This window comes from Alligator mississippiensis, chromosome 4 (assembly GCF_030867095.1).
Source record: "Alligator mississippiensis isolate rAllMis1 chromosome 4, rAllMis1, whole genome shotgun sequence".
Lineage (NCBI taxonomy): Eukaryota > Metazoa > Chordata > Crocodylia > Alligatoridae > Alligator > Alligator mississippiensis.
The window spans coordinates 120076433-120095119 of NC_081827.1; the positions used below are offsets into that span (position 1 = coordinate 120076433).

Consider the following 18687-nt stretch of genomic DNA (forward strand, 5'->3'; position numbering starts at 1 on the left):
GGCTTCACAGAGATCTTTGGCTTAGGTAAAAGAAGTGTTGCTGCAGAGCAAGTGGGGAAGGGAAGTAGAGAAGGAAAAATACACCCAGTTTCCACCAGTTTGACTAAAAAAGTTATTTATTGCTAAGTATATGAAATTTATAATGGTACTAGTAGTAATAGCCATGCAAGGAAAAACAAACAAAACAATTACAATATTACACTGGTTTAATTGAGTATTTGGGGAAAACTAGCTCAAGCTTAACTAATACAATTTAGGTTCAGAAAGCTATGCCTAGAGAGAAAAAGAAAAAGAGAGAGAGAAAGAGGGAGAAAGACAAAGAGAGAGAGTGAGATCTGGGATCTCACCATTCCAAGGCACTCAGGAGATTTGTTGACAAGCAAGTTCCCAGCATGATCATTGAAGGGAGACAATCTGTTTCTCCCAGCGTCTTGAGAACAACAACGGATGGTGTCAGAGATTTCTTTCTTGAAGCACACTGTTTGCTGCTTTACAGCTTTCTTATACCCTTAGTCCAGCCTCTTCAAAGCATTCTTTTAATTGTGTAAATCAAGAGGGTCCCAAGCCATAATTGACAGGGAAAATCCTGTTATATAAACAGTTTAAATTTAAATGAATTACCTTTTTCAGTGACAAGGGGTTATCTGGTTTGGAACATCTCAAGAAATTGATTAACAACCAGGAAAAACATTCAGTTTTAAGGAGTAACCAGACACCTAGGAGCCAGCTTGACATTATTATGAATATACTGGAAAGGATCTTCTCAGATGGCCTAGCTATGTTTGCACTGTGAAGTCAGCATCCGTGTTTTGTATTTTACCTGTTGTGAATAAGCCTCAGTTTAGCATGACTTTCAGATTTTACTGTAATCTTTTAACAGAGTTAAGGGGATTACTTGGAGTGTTCATAAACTTTGTGGGGAGGACTTCCACCAGTCATCCCAGAAAAAGTATGACAGCATTTGTGGTCAGGGCTCCAACGGGCTGTAAACTGTGATGAACCCTAAACCACTGTTCAAATGTCGCCCATACCCCCTGTGACTCGGTCTCTTGCCTCAGCATTCCCTAACCCAGCAACCAAGTTTTAGTCAATCAAGTTTAAATAGGCCTCCCATACTGTACCGGTAAATGTATGGCCCGAGATTCCTATTAAACTTTTCTTCTGCTTAGTTCTGGGTAGATGAGGTGTGTGTGTGGTGTGGGGGAGGGGAATAAAAAATGTCCTTTGTAAGTCCAGCAAGCTGGGTGCCAGGGCTCCCTCAGGAACACAGGGCTGCCAGGTAACATCAGTGTAAAAAAATGTTCTTGGATTACAACAGCCATATACAACTTTAATGTCGATGGAAAAGATTGGATATATTTATGGAGGATTTTGCATCTAAAATTGGTTTGGGTCTATGAGAAAGTGGTTAGCAAGTCTCATTATGCAAACTTTCTGTTTGCATTATGTACATAACAGGCTAAATAGAAAGGGCAGAGAGTCTGGAAGGAATGCTGAAGTTGAAATTTCCAGTATAGACAATAGAAATTGGTTGCTATGGGAGCAGCAGATCCTTAGACCTACAAAATAAATGCAGCTGTACGCTCCTAAAGACTTAGGTTATTTCAAGTTTAGATATAGGTGTGGGTCCTGATCCTTCAAACTGGTTTAGGTGGTGGGAACAGTAAATTATGAAAATCTAAAAATAAAAAGAGATTGTATTTGAAGAAATAAAATAATCTGGTTTTAAAGAGGCAGTGAAATCTCTCCAAATGTAGATGTGACATTGTGAATATTTTCTCTCTAATTCAGAGAGCTTCCAAAAGAAGTCAAACTATAACATAGATAAGCACTTTATTTCATAGACTTCATAGTCATTAGGGCTGGAAGGGACCTCGCAAGATTATCTGGTCCAGCTCCCTGCCCAAAGGGCAAGAAATCAGCTGAGGTCAGATGACCCCAGCAAGATAATCATCCAAAAGCATCTTGAACGTGTCCAGAGTAAGTGCTTGCACCACTTCTGCGGGGAGTCTATTCCAGACTCTGGAGACTCAGACGGTAAAGAAGTTCTTCCTTATGTCCAGTCTAAATCAGCTTTCCAGAAGTTTGTGACTGTTGAACCTTTATTTCCCTAGGGGAGCCCTGGTGAACAGACATTATCCCAGATCCTGATGTACGCTTCTGATATACTTATAGTCTGACACCAAGTGCCCCCTGAGCCTAAACTTTTCCAAGCTGAAGAGTCCCGTGCCTCTCAGCCTCCCCTCATAAGGCCTGCTCTCTTGGCCTCTGATCATGCGTGTGGCTCTCCCCTGGACTCTCTTAAGCTTTTCCACATCCTTTTTAAAGTGTGGAGCCCAAAACTGGATGCAATACTCCAGCTGTGGCTTCACCAAGGCTGAATAAAGTGGGAGGATGACATCTTGGGTCTTGTTTGAGATGCATCAGTAGGTGCAAGTCAGGGTTATATTTGCTTTGCCAGCTGCAGCATCACGTCGGTGGCTCATATTCATCTTGTGGTCAATCAAGAGACCCCCAAGTCTCTTTTGGTCATAGTGCTAGTGAGTGTAGCACTGCCAAGCCTATAGGTATGATGTGGGTTCTTTCTCCTGAGGTAGAGCACCTTGCATTTCTCTATGTTGAAGGTTATCAGGTTTTGATCTGCCCACTTTGTGAGCCTGTCCAAATCAGCCTGAATTGCCAGCCTATCCTCTAGTGTGACCGCACTTCCCCATAATTTGGTCTCATCTGTAAACTTAGCCAGTCTGCTTCTGACACCTGAATCCAGGTCATTTATGAATATGTTAAAGAGTACTGGTCCAAGTACTGAACGCTGAGGGGCGCCGCTGGTCACCATGTGTCATGTTGACTTGTTCCATCAACTGTCACTCTCTGGTTCCGACCACAGAGCCAGTTCCCCAGCCATCGGACCATGGGACATCATGGGAGACCAAGTCAAAGGCTTTTTTGAAATCCAAGTAAAGGACATCAGCCTCTCCTCCTTGTCCAGGTAACACATCACCTGGTCATAGAAGGGGATGAGGTTGTTGAGGCACAACCTACTCATAACAAAATGGTGTTGGCTGTCTCTCAGAATGGCGCCTTCTCTCAGCCTGTTGTTGATGGGTTCCTTGATAATTTTTTCCAAGAACTTTCCAGGGATTGAGGTCAAACTGATTGGCCTGTAGTTTCTTGCATCTTCCTTCCTTCCTTTCTTGAAGATGCAGCAGAGGTCCAATGTTGCCCTTATTTTTCTTTCAACTTCCTACATATCTGAAGAAGGACTTTTTATTGTCCTTGGTTCCTGTAGCCAGCTTGAGCTCAGTATCAGCCTTGGCTTTTCTAATAAGGGTTGGAAGACAGGAAATACTTTTCTGGTCCACTCCCAACAGGCGCGGGCCAGTGATGCATAAGGGTTGGAAGATGGGCAATACCTCTAAGGAAGAATCCTTAGAGGTATTTCCTGTCTCCCAATGCTTATAGGGTTCTGTTTTAAGATTGAGGAGGTCCATGAGTTCTCTATTTAGCCAGAGGGGTATCCCAGCCCTTTTACTACCCTTCCTGCACGCGAGAATGGACTTCCCTTGTGCTTTTAGGATCATGTTCTTAAGGAGCGACCACTAAGCTTGGATTTTCTTCCCTGTCAAATCATGATCTTTCAGGGCCTTGACAACCAACCTCCTAGCTTATAAACTTCAGGTTTCCTAAAGTTGAGGATTTCTGCATTGCTGACTGATTTGTCAGCTTCGCAATGGATAAGGAAGGTGATCGATTCATGATCACTGTCACCAAACTTCCCTTCAACCCTCAGATCACTCACTAGATCATCCTCTTTGGCCAGAACCAGATCTAGCAGCACCTCTCCTTGTGTCAGCCCATGGACTTCTTGAGTCAGATAGTGCTCATCAATAGGGCCGTGTGAAGCTTTGGTCCCTGATTTAATTCAGCAGAGATTTGGCCCGATTCGGTGGCTGAATCTCTGAATCAGAATTGAAGCGGAGAACCCTTTAATCTCTCTGAATCAAATCAGAATCCTCCAAATTGATTTGGAGAGATTCAGAAAGATTCAGAGATTTGGACAGAGACACAGCTTTAAATGTTTTTTCTACATACCTCTAAGTAGCAGGTGGCTCATGAGTGCTGCAGTGCTGGGGTGCATGGAGTGTCCCATAGAGGCACAGGGGGCTCCCCAGCATGCTCAGCAGCAGACCAGGAAGTGGACCGGAAGCACTTCCGGTCCACTTCTGGTTCTGCCCGGGAGCATGCAGAGGGGCTGCCGAGCACATGGAGCCCCCCCCCCAACTCCTGTGAGATGCCTCATGCACCCCAGCATCGCAACGATCACAGGCCTCACCTGCTACCTCAAGGTATGTAGAAAAAACTTTTAAAGTTGTGTCTATGTCCGAATCGCTGATTCTCTAAATCAGCATCAAATCTTCAGATTCAGATTCAGCCAAATTGAATCAGGGACAGTGATCTGAGTCAACTAATCAAATCACTGTCCCTGATTCAGGCCAAATCCAAATCGAATAGGGCCTGCTTTGCACACCCTTATTCATCAATGCAGGTGAGGAAGCTATGTGACCGATCAGATCTGGCTGAATGCTCCTCCCATGAGATGTCAGGGTGATTGAAATCACCCATGACAACCATACACCGAGAGCGTGCAGCCTCTGTTGGTTCCCTACAGCAGGGGTTCTCAATCCCTGGGCTGCAGCCTGGTGCTGGGCCACGGTGGGTCATCTGCCAGATTGGAAGTGCCTGCAGACTGGCAAAACACAGCCCCCCAGAGATGAGCAGAAAAGCTGCAACTCCTTCTGCAGGGCCTGTAGCAGCACAGGGTTCCCCCCCCCCCCCCCCCATGTTCTTACCATATTCTAAACCAGAGTGTTTCAAGTCACCCTGCTTGGGTGCCTATGTCAGTTAGTTGGGAAGTGACATAGAAATGTCACTCCTTGACATAGAAAGCTACACCCCTACTATTCAATGAGAATGTGGGAGACCAGTATAAAATATTCCTTATAAAACATTGGAAATTCAATTACAAAGGAATTGTGTTAATAGGTATTAATTAGGTATTTCTTGAGAACTCTTAAAGTCCATGGAAAAATGGACTTCAGGAGGTGCTAGGTTGTGCCCTAAATGTGGAGAAAAGAGAAGTGAAACTGACCAGTCCCTCTACTTTCACTCTAACTAGGGACAGAAATTACACATAAACCAGTATAAGTGTTTGAAAACCAGTTCAAATTTGTAACACAACAGAAGTTCAGTGTACATAAACTGCTTTCAAAACAGCCAAAACCGGTTTAAGATAAACCTGGATGGATGTAGTATCAGACTTAACTGGTTTAGGTTTAATTGGTTTACTGAACTTCTGTCCCAGATGCCATCCAGATTCAAATTAACTCACAGTCCTCCAGCATCCCAGGATGCTTTGCACCTTCCTTGCAACCCCCCCCAGTAGATGGGCTAGCCTTGGCTTAAGCTGTCTGCCCCAGCTGTGCAGGGAGGTGTGCTCTAGTATCCCCTGTCTTCTGGCCTGAGCCACTGTAGGCATGTGGCTGCATTTCTGGAATCAAAAGTGCATGTCTGTTCACTTCCTTATTGGTTCAGTCTATGCAGCTTTGACTAACCAGTGAAGATTGAATCAGCTTAGCCTCAGACTTTTTGACTGTCTGTACTTAGCCTCTGTGTGCTGTGTACTAAAATAAAGATGTGGCAAAGAGATCACTAGGATTGGCGTATTTTCTAAGCTTAAATAACCTAAGGAGCTCTAGAACACAGTTTTTATCTGTTCTCTAACTGTCTCTAATTTCAGAGTGTGAAACTAGTTTAGATGTGAAGATCTAGCGACAAAGAAGACAAGATGTGTGAATCTTTAAATTCCATTATCTCACTCTAATTCATCTGTTAACAAGCAATAGGGAGGATAGAAAGCAGAAAGGCAGTGCATAGTTACTTTCACTTGATTTAATCATTGGTTAATTAAATCTAAGCATGAGGAGCAAAAATAATTTGGATTAAAAATGAATTACAGCTTCCACTCTTCATTTGATTTGTCATAGGAAGGAATAGCTGGGTAATTCAATCACTGACATTAGGAAGTTGCAATAATTATTACAGGAATAATGAAGGCCAAAAATCACAATGAGAGAATATAGAAGAAAGCCCAAGGTAGACCCCAGAAGCCCATAGCAGACACTGAAATAGTGAAAGATGATGATTACAGCTAAAAATTAAACTATTCAGACATTATTATTGACATTTTAAGTGCTATGGGTGCTATTTAAACTGTCAGATTCAGCCTGTGGTCATGTAAAAAGCAAATTCAACAGCATATTTCAGTTAGTGATGGCAAGGGACTGAACTGAAAGAAGAGAGATTTCGTCTTCTGTGACACACTTTTACTGTCATCCATTTCTGGGCTGTTAACTCAGTTGTCAGCAAGATTTTTCATAGACTTCACCCATTACAATGTGCATTGGTATTTGTGAGGTCTAGCATTTTTTTCTGCAAGTATTAGGTGTCCAAATGTATGGATTTTAACCTGTTTTCCAATCCTGTTTGGTGTGGAGGAATAGAGTTTGCAAGTTCCTAGAGATCAGGCTAGTTTGCAAGATTGCCAGTTTCACCAAGAAAAGAAATGCCAAGTCCACTGCATTCCTTGTAATATTGTCATGTATGGTGCCAGTGCTACATAAATCAAGGAGATTTGTGAGAATTAAAAAAAATCTGATTGAATTTTTTAGTATGTTGGTGTAATGATGGCTATTTTGAGCTGGTTAATTTTCCTCATCATTACCTACTAATGTATTAATCTTATGGCTAAGCACCATAGTTGTGCTGGGAAGAAATTGTGTTCAATTTCCAGCTCTACAGAGCTTAGATGGTTAACTCTTTGGGGCAAAGTGTTCTACTAGTGCCTTTTCTACAGGGCCCAGCACAAGGGGCTGATGAATTTAATTGGGTTCTTTAGGTGCTATTGTCCTACATGATATAATATACTAATACACTAGTAATGAATAGTGTATTCAATCCATGTCTGCCAGTGTCAGAGAGCTAAAAAGATAACATAATTACAAAAATGTAGAATCAAGTAATGAGAACATTGGTATATAATTGAAACTATTACAATATATTGTATTAAAAAACCTCATCATTTGGATATCTGTTCTATTTCTAGCTATGCTTGGCTAGCTCACACAATATGAAATTATGCTGATAATTTTCTTTTTCCTAGCTGAGAAACACATCAAGCAGTAGGCTGAATTTGCGAGCAATGGAAATTGAGCCAAACTCTGGCTCCATTTTTATGAGCATTGGGCCAAAGTCTCTGGTACAAATTTATGTAGCTTTATGTAGGTCATCAGAGCGTTGCCAGTTCACATATATCAGCTGAGAGTTTGGCCTAAAAAGACTAGGCAAAAAATGGGCCAGAGGTAGGGGATTAGCTTGGTGCTTAGGAGACCAAGGGTATATCTACCCTGCAGGCTGCAGTATAGCATAAAGATACCCAAGCTAAATGAGCTAGCTTGAGTTCCAGAGGCAGTGTAGCCTGGGGCAAAATAGCATGTGCGATGCTTTGTGCTCCCACACTCAGAAGGTTGTCAACTTCCAGCACTCAAGTTATCTCAGGTACTTGTGTACAGCCCTACAGTTTTCACTGTGGACATTTGTTCTCTCCTCCATCATAAATTGTCTATGTGACCTTGGAGTAAGGTATCTAGGGCCAAATTTTATTCCAGGCATAGAAGTAGACTCAGGGGCCTAAGTGCGATCCTATTCCTACCTGATCAAGTCAGTCTTAAGGGTAAGATGTTACAAAAGGAGATGCATTAATGGGCTTTCAGGACTTGGAGAGAGTTGAATAGAATCACACTTAGGTGCCGAAAGTCCACTTAGATGCTTAAAGGTGGAACAGTAACTGGCTGTATCTCTGTGCCTAAGTTCCATGTCTTTAAGATGGAGATAGTAGCACCGGTTTACCTCCCAGGGATATGGTGAGAATAACAATGCAGATTGTGATATGCCAAGATACGTGGATAATGGGGAGCCATTAATCCTCCAGAGAAGACAGAAATGATGTAGAAAAACCAGGAAGTAGCATTTACTTGTTTGCTTGGTGGGTTTTTTGTTTCTTTTTTTGTTTTTTTGGTACAGGCTTTATAGGGTTTATATGGGTCTTCAGAGTTTGAATGGGCCTTGCACTATTCCTTTGCACATTGATGAATTTCACTGGTTGAGAATAAGACCTGAGGAACACAAAAGGAAACCATTGCTTCAGTGAAGTCAGTAGTAGACTTGCCATTGACTTCAGTGGGCAAGTATTTCATTCACTATGTTGAAAAATTTTCCCTGTCATATACAAAAGGGTAATTTGTTTTCTTGCAAGTTGAAAAGAGGTCATAACTTCTGTTTTGGTCTGCTAATGTTCTTTCCTCTTGTATCTTGTTATTCTGTGTATTTTTTAGAACCTCTTCCTGTAAGCAGCGTTTCAATCTATGATTACAAGCCATCTCCAGAAACAGGAGTGTTGTTTGAAATTCATTATCCAGAGAAGTACAATGTTTTCACCAGAGTTAACATAAGCTACTGGGAAGGTAAAGACTATCGAACAATGTTATACAAAGGTAAGAGAAGAAAAAACAGCATTGATAACAATGCAAATACAATTAACTTAAATGAGGAATAGCTATTGAATTTGCATTAGGAACATAGTGTGATGCCTTTTGGTCTGTATTTTTAACATCCTTAGTGATTGTAATGATTTATATTTCTATTACCGTACATACCCATTTAAATAATTTCTATGTTATGGAAAGATGGTAGCATCTCCATAGTTAATTCATTTTCCAAACTAAAACTGCTTCCTATCCCAGCTGTAATATCAGCAATGAATGCCATCCTCATTATTGGTACATGGGCAGGATAGAAAGTGTAGAATTCTTCCATCAAATTTAAAGTCACTAAAACAAGACATTCCTAAGCTATGATTTCAAAATAAGAATTTCCTTCAAGTACTTCCTTCAAGAGTTACCTTCAAGTACATAGGCTTTGCACCTTTTCTTTACTGCTGCCTATTAGCAACACAGAAAGAGAGAAACATGGCATAGACAACTGTTTTTGGAGTGTAGATCTAGGCTAAAAATGCCCACAAGGGACGAGATTTCACTGCTAGGTCACAGGACCAAAGATCAGACAATTCAAGCAAAATTTCTGAAAGTATTGAAAAGTGCCATTAAATAACTTGGTCAGAAATGTTCAAAATAAAACAACAGAGAAGTAACTGAACATAAAACAATGGTTCTGACCAAAGACCCATGGCACTTTCTACAGAATGGAATATTCTACCAATAAAATGGATATATCAGAATTTGAGAAATGAAAGTTTACTGATGGGGTCTCTACATGCTGTTTACATTTTTTTATTGAAACACTTCATTTTCTCTTTTAACTTTTTAGGTAAGATTCATGTGTCCCCTACAATCCATGCCAGGATGTTCCCATGACAGCACCTGCTCTAGTTGCAACATAATTTCCAATATAACTCCTTGGTTTTTCAGTCCCTTATAAGTTTCTAAGCTATTAGCTATTTGAGCTAAAATATTCCAGGCTTAGACTTAGACTGTCCTCCATTAGGGAAGTGCACCTATGGGGAAACCAAAGCCATCTAATGAACGTTTTGTTGCAAGAATACACTGTTGGGTTGTCAACCAGCCTTGCAGGATTATCTGCCTTTCACTGAATGTTACCTAAATATTTTGTAGGTTGGGAAAATATAATCATACCTAGCATTCCAAGACTATGAGATGATGATGCATTAAAAGGTTAAATTCTCCTAATGAATTCAGCTAAGCATAGAAATTTAGCTTACACTGTCCAGATGCAAAGGAGCTTATCCTCTGAGGATAAACGCTGAAAGAGGAAAAATAGATATCAACAAGGGTTAATGCTGTAGATAGTGCATTTGTTCAGAATTGCCTAATAGCCAGCAGAATTGCTTCTATAAGCAAGTGAATGTTTCTGTACACAGAGTAAACAAGATCACTGCCTAAAGGTTATTTAGTACCAGTGGAAGGGAAGTGCAGCCAAGAGCCATTTTTGTCTGCCACAGACAATATGTGGTTTCGTGGTATGTAATGTTGCTGTTACCAATTTAAAAAAATTGTTGGGCGAAGGTAATTATTAATTAATCACCAGTTTCCCTCCCACTCCAAAAGACCCCTCATTCTCTTCCCCCCACCCAAACACTAATATTAGAGATGAACCCAGATCTCAGCTGTTCAGGTTGTGCCCATTTCCACACTTAAGTTTTCCATCCAGTGTTTATCCATGACATAATGTCTACATTCACCAGAAGACTGGGGAACCCTGGTGTGCAGCATTCGGAAAACATTTAATGCTTTATTTTATCAGATGCTCTTTGATATATTTGTTGTCACGTGGAACAGGGTGCCAGTTGTAATTAGCTTTTCCTTAAAATGTCCTGTTTGTTTTGCTGGGTTTTGTTTGTAAATATATTTGACAGCCAGGAAAACTGTTGGTAAACTCAATTATTGCAACTTTATCTCTTGATCAGGACTAAGCTGTGTTAAATATCAGAAACACTGCTGGTTTAATGCAGTGTTACTTAAAAGTGAATGTTTGATGTGTGTGTGTTTTACCATCCACAGATTTCTTTAAAGGTAAAACAGTTTTCAATCACTGGCTGCCAGGCATATGCTACAGCAACATCACATTTCAGTTGGTGTCAGAAGCAACATTCAACAAAAGCACATTAGTGGAATACAGCGGTGTCAAGCATGAACCCAAACAGCACAGAACAGGTGACAAAATTGCATGTGTGTACTGTTCTCTGCAAGCGTGCACTCTGGTTCCACTCTCTGCTGTGACCAAGGAATAGTATCCAATGCCTAAAAACAGGGGCTGGGATCTGAACTCCTGGGTGCTTTTTCAAGTGCTGAGGGAAGATTGGGTTTTACCAGGTGTCCTGGAAGCAAGATGCCTGGAAATCAGAATACTTGGTTCAGCAACTAGCTATGACAGGGTGGGGTAGTCTAATGGTTAGAACTGGGCTGGGGGTGGGACTATACACAAACATTACATGTATTAAATACAATGCTAATACAAGTGTATAATGTATCTAATAGAAAGCTCGGTGGGTGATTCCATTCTAAAGCTTGCCATATGTAGGAAGCAAAGTCTACAGAAAACAAAGTCTGTTAGTCTCTCAGTTTGGAATTAATTATTTTTTCAACCAGAGAAGTCACCATGCTGAATACACTGTTGGTTCATCCAGTCTGGTATCCTACCACAAAAGTCAATTTAAAGGAAGCCTTTCTCATCACATGCTTCTGGCCAATTGCACAAAAAGGCCATGGAGGAAGAGAATGTCTTGCTTAGCTGAGCAGGTGGTCAGCTTCTGCGGTAAATCACAAGGGCTGAGTCCTTTTAATTTTCAAGATATCAAAATTCCAGGGATTGAAAAGTCTTGTTTTAAATCGGGGGCCTGTTTAATTCAATTCTGAAACAGTGCCAAATGGTCCTGTTAACCTTTGGGACCATAGACAGTTTCTGAGGTTTAATTTCTCATGAGCTACCAAGGTTGGAAACTAAAAGCCAGATCCTCAACTGAAGTAAATTGGCAGCTTTCCATTGACTTACGGCACAATGCCAAGCACAGCAGCTGAGATTCTATCACTGTGATCTTAACATAGGCATGAAAAATTAATCTGCAAGAATAAACACATTAGAATGTGGTTTCTCCCTCACCTCCTTCTCACGTGTATTCTAACATGCTTTTCATGACTAGTATTATACAAAAGGCTGGAGTTAGAATTCAGTGCATTGTATCTTTTGAAACCTTAAGGTAAAGCTTTTACGTGATAGTAAAGCTTAGTTTCATTCTAGATGATTGTGCAAAGTTGACTGTTAAATGATGAAAAGCACTTGAATAAGCGGAATGATATAACTTTAAGCCATAAGTGGTTAGACCATATATCAAAACATGTTTTTTCCCTGTTTCTCAACTCTTGAACAATTCTACAGCCATAATATTCCATACACCAGAGGATCTAAAAGAAAGAATGAAAGAAATAAAGGACTCAGCCTTGCAAATAAGCATATTAGTGTCTTTACTCATGTGTTGCCATAAGAGTGTTCCTAATCTACCTATCTGTATGCTATTCTATTTCACCCTGTTCAAATCCGTGAAAAACCATTCACATGTCTACTTCTGAAGGGTGCTGCTCTTGCAGCTGCAAGACCAAGTCAAATAAAGCTGCAAGGAGAAAGAGGATCCACCCAGCCTTTACATAGATGGTTTTTGAGAGACTTGAACTGAATAGAGTACAATCAGAATTCGGCACGTAATAGATGGAATAGGATATGCCCCAGAAGTGTAAATTAGATTACAGTATCTCTACAGCTACATTATGTCATAGTGTATTCTCTGTGCTGTGTACTCCATAGGCCTGATTCTTCTTTCAGTTTATTGTTGTTTTGACCCCCTGTGAAATGTCTCTAGTTTAATGTGTATGTAAGAAGGACAAAGAACTGAAGAATATCTACATATATTTTATCTCTACTGCAAACTACCCATGCTCTTTCCCTGGTGAATTAGATAACCACAGGAAAATCATACAAAGTATATAAAACCTACTTATTTTAATTTATTTTAAATCTACTTTTTTTTTTAATTCTCTCCTAGTTCCATACCCGCCTCGAAATATTTCTCTCCGGATTATACCTCTGAACAAAAATAATTGGGAGGAACACAGTGGGAATTTCCCAGAAGAGTCATTTCTGGCACCACAAGATACAATAGGGAAAGAAAAACTTATCCATTTTTCTATGGATCCACCTGAAATTCCCACAACAAATGCTTCTTGGCCAGATTACCATGATAACAGCACCGAATATGAAACTGCATCCCAACCATACTGGTGGCCTAACGAAGCTGAATTGTCAGAAAATGAAGATGAATTCGTCAATGCAGTTCCCAGTGAATATGAGAACACCAATGCAGCCAATATGTCTGGGAAATTTGTGCCAGAATCTCCTCCCTTCCTCCCTGTGCAAATGGTGCTGAGCTGGTTACCACCAAAACCACCCACAGCATTTGATGGTTTCCATATTAATGTTGAAAGGGAAGGTAAAATAAAATAGCTATATTTTTTCTATAGATGCTGCAGATGGTTTATTCTCCACCTCCGAATAATTAAGTGGTTGCAGACTTCAGGCATTTTTGTTTTTTTCTTCAGATTCCTTGTGTCTGCCAAACAGAGATGACAAATACACAAGAACATGCTTTGATTTAGCAATACCTTATGGCATTTATTTTTGATCAGATTGGAAATACCACAAAAATTGGTTTTCCTGCTTATCACTTGGATTACCATAGCATCAAACTAATTCTGACATATTTTTCATATTCTTAGTTCAGGGTCTGTATCTTGAATTGGCAGGAGAGATTAAATTAAGTCTCTAAGAGATTCTTGCTGTCTTCAGTCTCAGGAATCCTACTTATGAATGAAATTGGGGGGTTCTGAGCAAAAGTTCTCAGGCTACATTACTGAAGAATTGCCAATTCCAGCTATTAAAAAAACCATGAGTTTCTTAACTTTTGGACTCTCTCTATTTGCCTTCTAAGTATTGAGCCTTTATGGTTCACAATTTCAAGCTTTTTTCCCTGCAGCCATGAAAGCTAGAGTCTTTCTGACTGAAAACTGAATTTCTCATAAAATAATATGATATAGGGCAGACTTATGCAGCTTCAAAGTGAGTGGGGACCACATGCTCCAGGGGCAGCACCAATGTGAGGTGCACACTTCATGGGCTGCACCAATACAAGCTATGGGGCCCCTGGACCACACAGCACAAATGTGGGTGACCCCCACCCTGTTTCAGTGCACATGTGGGCACCCCAACCTCACCCACTGGTCCCTGGCTGGAGTGGGGCGGGGGCTGGAACAGTGGAAGGATTGGTGTGCTCAGTAGGAGCCCATGGGCCCCCAGTTGAACAGCCCTGATTTAGGGCAATATGAAAAAAACACCAAATATCATGAGAATCATAATAAAGTATTGGCAATACCATTGTTGCTGGGAAATCAGTATTAACCTAAGTCCACGCTGGCTAGGTTGTAATTTCACATGGGATTTTCAAATGCAGGCCTGAGTAATATGACCCAAATGTAGGGCACCTGGGTCAAGAAGATGTCTAGATAGTTTGCACAGACCACTTCTCCATTCTCCAGACTGGAAGAGGTGATATGGGGTGGGAAAATTTGTGCTGGGAGGAGTGTGGAAGGACTCATAAAGGAGCAGGAAGGTATGTATGCCAAAGAGCTTTTCATCCATATATCTAGATGATTTTTCATTAAACCCTTTCTGAGAACTAATTTCTTAGGCTTTTAATTTTGAGCAGGGATTTTTTTTCCCTAGAATGATTGGAGGAGAGAGAATTTAAAAAAATCTTTTTCTTTGCCTTTCTGCCTTTTCACTTTCACAGTCATGGCAACCCTACTTTGTCATCAGAACTACTGAATGAAATTTTGACTATGGTTTATAATTCCTTTATACCTGAACGCCAACCTCAGTCATGAATTACTTTTGGACTGATGGCAAAGAAAAGTGCTTGCATAACTCTAGTTCTTTTTGTCCCATAGCAAAGACAACATTAGTATGTCTGATATAAATCAGTTCAGCAGTATCCAGGAACTCTCAAATTTCAATTAATTCACAGTTTTTCTTCTTTTTTTTTTTGTTTTAGAGAACTCCACAGAATTTTTGACAGTAGGCGAGGATACTCATGAATTTGTTGCTGAGCTGAAAGAATCAGGAAAATATAAGTTGTCTGTGACAACGTTTAGCTCCTCTGGATCATGTGAAATTCGAGGAAGTCAGTCAGCCAAAACACTTAGTTTTTACATCAGTAAGTATGTTAAGTGATGAGTCTCCTACACGATATAACTTTAACAGTATAGAGGGTACGATTAATAAAATGTTGAATAAAGTAATTCATCAAAATAATAGACACTGTTGAAATCTTCTACAATAGAAAATAAAGCTTGCTCTTCAGGATTTTTTCTGTGTTAGAAAAGAAGATACACTGAAGCTGTATAAGCAAACCTAACTTCCTGGCATTTGATCTTGCAAATTTGCCTTAGTTAAGAGGTCGTGGTTGGTTAAATAACTGGAAGAACCTCACCTGCTCTTCAAAACCAGTTCATCTGAGCCTAATTCTTTCTTGTCTTTTATAGCAGCGTTAGAGTGATGTTGTAGTTGTGATGGTCCAGCCAGGAATATGGAAGAGGCAAGTATTTTTTAGGGTGATATCTTTTATTGGACCAACTGCAGAGCTGGAGTAAACTTGGACAAGCATTTGAATGAAAGACAGTGACCTGATGAAGGATGTCTTGCATTCAAAAGCTTGCCTAATACTATTTCAGTTACACAGTTGGTCCAGTAAAAGATATCACCCTAAGAAATCCTTGCCTCTTGCATGTTTTATAGAAAGAATTGGAGATGAGCCTATGACCGTTGTGGGTATGCTATGTAACAGTCTGATAGACCAGGTCACTTATATATGAGTATTTGTTATATTCAAATTCATTGATCACCATAGGGTTAATCCATGCAATAGTTCTAATGCTTGAAAGATAATAGGGAGAGCTGTTAAATTTAAGGATCATACCTCCTGGCTCTAACAAGTTGCAAGCTTTGTTTTTGTGGTGCTGACTGTTCCCATATCAAAGGGCTGAAATGTACCTTGATTCCTGTGACAGGGTCTCATTTGGTAGGAAGGCATCAATAAGCTCTGCTCTAGGTAAGATGACACAGAGAAAGGACAGGCAAGAAAGTTAGACTTGCTAGAGTCCCTGTGCAGAAGACAGACATGGAGAGTAGGAGAATTGCAAGAAAGGTGATCTGAGAAGATGTGCCCTTATAAAGACCACTAGAAGATAGTTAGAGATGCAGTTATTCTGGTAAAAGTAGGCAAATCAAATTTGCAAAATTCAAAAGTTGGTTAACTTCTGACTATCTACCTGAAGAATCCCAGGCTTTTTATCAGCAGTTTGGTAAATACCCATGTGAAGAGTATCCCATGTGAAAAAACAAAGCGTAACTTTAACTGAGATCATGTCTGACAGCCAGGTCAGAAGGTGAGACACTGGGAGGTGAGCTCAAGCTCACCTCAATCTTAGGGCCAAGTTCTTCTTTATACAGGCATATGAGATTTCTCAATAACTGCACTAGTGGGCAAAGAAACAAACTGACAGAAAAATGCAATCTACATAAACTGTATATAAAGAGAAAAGAGGAACGCTTGCACCATCAGCACGCCTCTCTGAAAGGATGGGTTTCTCAGAATACTGCAGCTTGAAATAACTGCAGCTAGTGGTAATGCCTATCATTAAGATTACTTAACACTTTATGTTATAAGGCCCTATTCTCAGCTTATTACTTTGACAAATTTCAGTCATTTAGGCTAAAAGTTTCCATTTGGCCATCTGCCTTAGGTTTAAGCAACCCTATTGCAGAACAATATGTTTTCTCAAAGATATCAGCAAGTAAAAGCTATTATACAACTTCTTAATCATATGTAATACTCATCAAGTATCTAAAAATATACACATTTGGTATTATATTAGGATTATAATGTCCTATTTTCCACCATCTTCATAAAGATGAGAGTATATCCCTATTTCTTCCTATTGAATAATACAACATATAATGTACACCTAATAAAAACATTCTAAAAACTGGTGCCGGTGTGCCATAAAAATGTATTATTTAAAAGGCACACGACATAAGGGAAATTTGCATCAAGGATGAATTTGGCCCATTGAGCCTAAAGTTGTCTATCTAATAGTAAGAGGAGGTAGCAAAGTCACATTTTTGCATTCTGTGAAATACAGCAGGTTGGTTTTTCTACAAGGTGGTTTCCGTTTTGTTTTGAAAGCCTTTACTACAGCACATACATTTATTGGCTCCTCTCTAGTTCTCCTGTTTTCTCCCTAAAAGGCTTAAGATTCAGAGCATTCTGGATGCATTTTGTCAAGGAGTCCTGTTCACTCTGTCCCCTACTCCCTTCATACATATTGGGTGCAGAGGTGTGCTTGCTCTGGCAAAGGCTCCCCAGTGGTGGAGGGGACCACTTTCTCCACTTGTTCCCCTTCCCCCGAGATATACTGCTTGGTTTGCTGCCCTGCTATGGCACAGTCTTCTGGGGGGTGGGGGGATGACGGGCATCCCCTCATAGCTGATACGTAGGGCTGCTTTCTCAGTCCTAGTTGCACTACTGGTATGAAATTAACCCCTCCCCTTCTGCTCAGTCTAGTGAAATGTGCTTGCATGGGAGGGGGAGTGAAGTGCTTCCCCAAACTGTGAGTAGGTCATGGGTTTAGCAGTTTCTGCACAGCCAGTGTTCAAGCTAAAAGAAGAGGTGCTCCCTGTATAGATTCACTCAATGACTTCTCTCTGTTTTGGGCTATACTCCTTCCATGATGCAGAGGGGTGAAACTTCTTTGACTCCCGGGCCAAATCCAGACCCAACTCTGACAATGGGATGAGTGGCAGTGGCATTAACTACTATTGGGGTTAATATCCTCTGTTGCTGACGCACATCCTCAGCAGTACTCCATACACTAGAATACAGTAGTATATTCAGACCAGATGATATGACTCTACGGACCATATATGGCCCATAGACCATATCTTTGATACCCTTGCTGTAACACATAGCAGTTCTACTCTGATGAGTGCCTTCAAAAGCACCTTCTGTCATGGATAAATATTGTACATGCTTCAGTAGTTTGCTTCAATTCAGTCCCACCCTTGTATCTTTCAAGACAATGAGCTGCGCAGCTCAAAATGCGTTTCCAGGTCTCATTCAACATTTGCAGCCGTGATACTGAAAACTGCAACCAAAGGGCTGAATATGGCTGGTGGAGCCCTAAGTGGTGATTTGCTGCTAAACTGTCTTCGACTCCCAAAATATGGCCCCTGCCACATACATGTATATTAAGCAATTACTTGGTTGATCACACAATATATTTAGACTGTCCACATGCACATAAGGGCCATATGCACATTTAGACTGGCCACATGCACATTTGAACCAGCCACATGCCCCAAAATGTCCATCCAGCTATAAAAAGAGCCAACCAGCTACAAAGTTAGTGCTTGAAAATGTGTTACAACTTTATAGCTGATTTTATCCATTTCCATTTCACCAGTAGAGACCAAAGGACAAGGAGATCAAGCTGTCAGGGGATTCCTTGTAGTCAAGGGGTGTTTCTTATTGGTGGGGCAGTGTGAGGAGATACCACTGCAGCTATCTGGTAGTCTAGTACTTTTCACTACCACTAAATACACTTATAAAAGAAGGAAGTTTTAAAAGATGTAATTTCAGGCAATTGAAATGCATAGGCAGAGGCAGCCTTAGGAGACACGGCACCCCAGGAGAACTTGTATTTTGACACCCACTGCCCCACTGGCAGCAGTGCTGCTGCAAACTGAGTCAGAGGCAGGCAGAGGCATGGACCATAGTCTGGCAGGGAGGAGGAGTGGCATGGTGTGTCAGGCAGGCAGGTGGGCAGGCTCCACTGCTGCTACAGGAACAAAGTGGATGGACTGGAGGAGGTGCTACCCTGCCCCCACTGTTTGGCTCAGCTCCTCCTGAGCAGCAGCTGGAGGTAGGCTGGC

The 18687-nt window shown here is 40.8% G+C and overlaps 1 protein-coding gene and 1 long non-coding RNA gene across 4 annotated transcripts in view; one reads left to right on the forward strand and one right to left on the reverse strand.

The window, feature by feature from the left end:
- PTPRO (protein tyrosine phosphatase receptor type O) overlaps positions 1-18687 on the forward strand; it is a 264040-nt gene that overhangs the window by 165549 nt on the left and 79804 nt on the right. For all 3 annotated transcript variants that reach the window (XM_019489537.2, XM_019489539.2, XM_019489538.2), the window contains exons 3-6: positions 8451-8609; positions 10653-10805; positions 12689-13132; positions 14750-14911. In XM_019489537.2, coding sequence (XP_019345082.1) covers positions 8451-8609; positions 10653-10805; positions 12689-13132; positions 14750-14911 — 918 coding nt within the window. The remainder of the gene's footprint in view (positions 1-8450; positions 8610-10652; positions 10806-12688; positions 13133-14749; positions 14912-18687) is intronic.
- The window catches only part of LOC109283637 (uncharacterized), a 78597-nt gene that overhangs the window by 20887 nt on the left and 39023 nt on the right, over positions 1-18687 (reverse strand). The gene's annotated exons all lie outside the window — the stretch shown is intronic.